This window comes from Bolinopsis microptera, chromosome 7, assembly GCF_026151205.1.
Source record: "Bolinopsis microptera isolate Bmic1 chromosome 7, MBARI_Bmic_1.0, whole genome shotgun sequence".
Taxonomy (NCBI): domain Eukaryota; kingdom Metazoa; phylum Ctenophora; class Tentaculata; order Lobata; family Bolinopsidae; genus Bolinopsis; species Bolinopsis microptera.
The window spans coordinates 17151308-17156280 of record NC_087078.1 but is presented as its reverse complement, the minus strand read 5'-3'; the positions used below and the strand labels follow the sequence as shown (position 1 = coordinate 17156280).

At 38.3% G+C, this 4973-nt stretch overlaps 1 protein-coding gene across 1 annotated transcript; it reads right to left on the bottom strand.

The window, feature by feature from the left end:
* LOC134817928 (glutathione synthetase-like) lies at positions 1–4044 on the bottom strand. Its single transcript, XM_063827296.1, has 11 exons — positions 3743–4044; positions 3468–3569; positions 3229–3354; positions 2949–3053; positions 2574–2766; positions 2303–2435; positions 1868–2068; positions 1667–1764; positions 1355–1520; positions 998–1103; positions 1–398 (listed from the first exon to the last, which is right to left on the bottom strand). Exons 1-11 carry the CDS (start codon positions 3827–3829, stop codon positions 285–287), a joined length of 1431 nt encoding a protein of 476 aa, XP_063683366.1. The 5' UTR covers positions 3830–4044; the 3' UTR covers positions 1–284.
* Between the last annotated feature and the right edge of the window lie 929 nt (positions 4045–4973).

The following is a 4973-nucleotide window of genomic DNA, read 5'->3' as shown; positions in this document are numbered from 1 at the left end:
TATAAGTTCAAAATCTTTATTTCCATACAAATTATTAATAATAATCATTTGTTGTCGAATAAATCACTGTTCTTGCTATATTTTTAACAATTGACACCTATCGCAATGATCGATGTTTTAATCTACAGTGAATTATTATAATGTTCTGTAAAAACATAAACATGTATATCCGGCCCTTATTGAAAATGGATAAAAACACTAACAAGTAAAAGGATCTAAAGTTTTGAGTGCAAAATTACGATATAATCAATTAACGATGTAATAATTATTTATAACTAATAATTCTAATCTGCAAAAACTACCGAGTCCATGACTCCAATGCCTATGGCGATCCCTCCTTCGTTGTTTGCAGCTGGCTTCGTCCTTATGAGTGGCCCAGCAACTTCATTCACCAAGACCTGAAAATGTTCAGTGCTGACCGAAGATAACAGTTAGCATATATACTTATATATCTTATCATATGAAAAGGTTAAGCAAAATCTTGATCACATTTGATCTACCTGATAGTGATACCTTTAATCTTTATCTAGTTCGACAAGTATCGAAGTTTGACAAGAGTTATTTTTGGCGAACTTTAGTTGTCGAACTAGAGTACGTGACAGTGAATTGATATACCTTGCCGATTCTGGAAAAGCAATTACAATTTTGGTTACCTTACCGTTACGTTACCTCGGACGGTTATAATTGACCGGACATTACGTGAACGGACATAATTTTGAACGGACATTCAAATGAACGCTCGCAGGCATTTATTTAATGTATTTAACTGCCTTGTCGGACTTTATTTGAACAGACATTAAGATGAACTCTCGGAGGCATTCAATTAATGTATTTAACTGCCTTGTCGGACTTTATTTATACGGACAATAAGATGAACTCTAGGGCCTCAAGCGTCCAATTAATGTCCATTTGAAAAAAGTACGACAAATAACAAATAACCTGACAAACTAGATTAAAATAATAACCTGACAAACTTATAAATTCCTCAAAGTCAAACCTTTTCTTGGGAATCGGCAACATACACGCAGAATAACCCAAGCTCTGCTGTCGTATCGAAAGTTTCTGACAGCTTCGCTCGTTCATTTGGTCCACTCCTCACCACCCTTTAATAAAATATCCCAATTATATGTAGGATCAAAGCTTATGATTCAACTTTTGAAGAAAATCCAAACTAAACCAACTAAAGAGCAACCTCTCACCAACTAATAAATAAGCTGCCAGTAATCCACCCTGCAGTTTTAAATCAACCAGCAGCTTATATAATCTACTATGTAGTACTAGTTACCTGTCAGTAACCAACTATAGTTCTAATAACTTGAGAGTAAGCTAATTGTTCACGGAACCTTTTAGTAACCTGTTCGGAACATGTGGTGCATTGAGGCGCTGCATGAGGACGAAAGCTTCCCTTTCGTCAGAGTCGTGGAGTTGAGTTAGCTTCTCAAGCATCTCCTCCTCCCAAATATTGTTACCTCCCCCTTCTCTACTCGGCTTCAATACCCACCCTCGTGGGTCGTCAAACGCTGCGGAATTTTTCCATTCGCCATAATTTGTAAAAAAAGCAAAAGTGAACGGTTATGAATGGTGGATTGAAATTTATTCTGATACGATTATGATCCGTGAACTTTAATACTCTAATTATAATTAAACCCCCTCCCAGTATAATCACCAAGCTGAGCTGCTTTGTCACCCTCTGCTCCTGGAGCCAACTGGTACAGCTCTGCAAACACCGATTTGACCAACTTAGACTCTCCCTCTGTCAGATACCTGGTGTTTTTGTATTATAAACGGCGTCAATACAAAATTGAGTGCATCACTTGTTTCCTGGTCAACAAATAGCAATTAAAACTTTGAGAGGAGAAAATCTTACTTCTCCATGACCCCTTTGTTTAGGAACGCTTGTTGGAAGTATTTCAGATTTATACACTGATGCCGAATATTTGGAACTTTCACCGCTTTACTCCTTTCTATTTTCAGTCTTGTCTCCCAGTGTTTCTCAGTCTTGTAATGATCTTCGTTCCACATACTCCGAAAATAGAATATCGCTATTTCTTTCCCTCGCACGTAGTACCTGATAAAAAAAGGGTGGTGAAAGTAAAACACTGGTTGTGAGGTTATGAGGTTGTGAGGTTATGAGGTTATGAGGTTATGATGTCTGATGAATAAATACGCAGCACCTTAATCCACAACTTAAATGCCTCTATTTATGAGGACTTTACTTATAGTTATGGGGGCATTGCTGTTCTACTTCTAGGGTATTGCTAGGGGTATTGCTGTTCATATAAGTACATATTCTCTATTGTACCTGTTGTCAGAGCTGAGTTCTCCTTCCTCCATGAACTCCTCGTAAGTCATCTTCATGCTTATAATACCATAGTCATCCCACATTGTGTCGATCATCTTTTGTTGATCAAACCAGTTGAAGTCATCCGGTGCAACTGGTGTGAAATTGGATCAATTGATAAAGTTTTGGCTTAAGCACCAATATATTGCATGCTCTTATTGCTTATCACTGAGAATAAAATAGTGTAAGATTCGGCAATTCTCTGAAATGTTCTCATTTTAGAAGAGCTCACCCAAAAACAAAAATACGCTCCCAGGCCTGTCATAGAGACCCCAAGCGGAGGCGATGCCCCGTACCATAGGGACCAGGGTCTTCTTGTAGGGCTGCTTCCTCTCTGGCAGCTCCCTCGCTAGGACCTGGTTGTGAAGCTCCATGACGTGGGTTCCTGTTCCCAAAAGTGCTGCTGACATCAGGTTTGCTTCCACCTGTGGGGGGTGTTTGTCAGCAGCAAAATTTGTATCTACAAATTGTAATTTTAATTGTGCACTATGATTCCGGTTTCGGGTCGGCCGTCGGGGGTCTCAGTCTGCCTAAAATTAGGAAATTATGACGTTAAATGTGTAAAATGTTGAAAGTAAAAACAAAGGATTATGGCAAAATAAGATACCATTTTGAAAGCTCCGTTGTGAAGAGCGTCATCCCCAGTTGGGTTGGGACTGTGAAACATATAGTCGTGTCTGTACATCCCAAGAGTAATCTGATTCTCGTCTAACTTTAAGTGGGAGGATGTTGTTACTTTTCGAGAAGAAAATGCTCCGTATCATTGGGAATTGGGCTTCTTTTGGAAATGGATTCAAACTTTTGGCAGATCAAACTAATTTGATTTATCTGAAATGAGTTATCAAAACCAATGCAATAGAGAATGATTGATTTGTTAATTTACCCACCACACACAGTTTGTAGATGTCCAATAGCCGCTTGGCTAGGTAGTCCACTTTAGTGCATGGTTCTATCGTCCTCGTTACGAAAGCTACATCACGACTTGATAGTTCTATCAGTTTGTTCAGTGGCTCCTGTAGAGTGTACTGAATTAAAGTAGACGCAAATCAATGTATAGTTTCGCCAAAATTATTATCACTCTGCAAGGAAAGAATTCATTTATATGTTTGATATAAAACAAACGTACCTGAGCATTAACTAAATGGTTGTATGCACTCTCTGACACAGGTGTAGGGAGGAGAGTTACATTTATTGCACGTGGTATACCCTGTGTTAGAAAACAGCCTCCCTGCAAGTTAATGGATATTAAGTTAAGTATTGATGAGTTGGTCATAGGAACCTCACAATCAAAACCAATTAAAAACAAGACTTAACGTAACAACAACTGTAATCTCGCTAAAACCCTGAAATAGAGGGTTCAACATGAACAAGGGGTCGAACAAAACGAGCGGTTGAGTTTACCTTATTGCAGAGGAATCGTTGGTACTGATCAGCAGTACCCTGGTCTGCTGATTTGAGGACCCTATCTCTATCTTCGTCAAGCTTCATGACAACTTAGCAATCAGCCAGCTCTATAGATATCCTCCTCACAGATGGCAATCACTTCAAAATGAGATCGAGTGCGGCTAGAAAATCTTAACGTAATTGTAACAAGAGAGCCTGTATTTATAATTGCCAAATGTTCGGGCCAGCACTAATGTAGTCGGCCTGGTCTAATCAGCGGGGTTACCGATCACTCAATAATTTCACGCTTCGGTTGAGATTCCTAAACTGGAGGAGAGGACAACAGTCGAGGAGTATAGAATTGCGGTGGGAACCTCTAATTAATGAGGATAACCAGGTGCACTGACCATGTGAACTGAATTACGTGGGTAACAGTACCTAAAATTTGATTACGAAATGAAACACGATATGATACAAACTCATAGGTGTAGTCAACACGTTTTACGATGGGAAATATATGGAATAATTGAATAATTGGCAATAATCGAGTGAAATAACTGAAAATGTGGAGCTGCATGGTCGACAATAATTGAACCATTGAGCAAAGAAAATAGTACAATGCAGTGAGTAATGGTTAGGATTGTGTTTTACAACACAATAAAACACAATAATCACATTTCCTCAACAATCAACATCTTGATCATGATCTGTACGGGCGTGACTGTGATAATTTAATCGGCGGTAGATCACTTTTATCTGTGTCTCCTGTATGGTTCCTAATCCTACATCGACTTTCAGTCCAGACAGAAATCTTGTGACGCATCAAACAGACATTTTTGAAATTCTTAAACGCGTTCCGAAGCCACATTCATTATTCATCAATGGGCGTTATAACCAATGTTTGATTAGATGTATTAGCAGCAACAATTAAACGACAACAAAGTTACATTTGGCGACCCCGCCATGATATTACCAAGTATTAAATAACATGACTTGGTAATTTCGTACTCAAATAAAAATTAAGTTTAGGTTGCAAATTTGCATAAGAATTTCAAAATGTAAGTAACCGATGCATTTTAAGAACAAGATATTATGTGGATATTATGTGGATATTATGTGGATATATTCAACTTTTAAAATAGAGTAAGAGGATCCTGCATTATTATAGCGGCAGTTCAACAGCATATATTACAATAAAAGTATTCGAAAGCTAAGCACACTGTCATTTTGTACCACGTTCAGGGTTAAA

What these genes read in the sequence shown, in the direction of transcription:
- LOC134817928 (XM_063827296.1), bottom strand. Translation starts at nt 3,829, where the DNA reads ATGAAGCTTGACGAAGATAGAGATAGGGTCCTCAAATCAGCAGACCAG. An exon ending in ACATCTACAAACTGTGTGTG is followed by an intron (nt 3,054 to 3,228) that starts GTGGGTAAATTA and finishes TCCCACTTAAAG; the next exon opens with TTAGACGAGAATCAGATTAC. An exon ending in ACAACGGAGCTTTCAAAATG is followed by an intron (nt 2,767 to 2,948) that starts GTATCTTATTTT and finishes CACCCCCCACAG; the next exon opens with GTGGAAGCAAACCTGATGTC.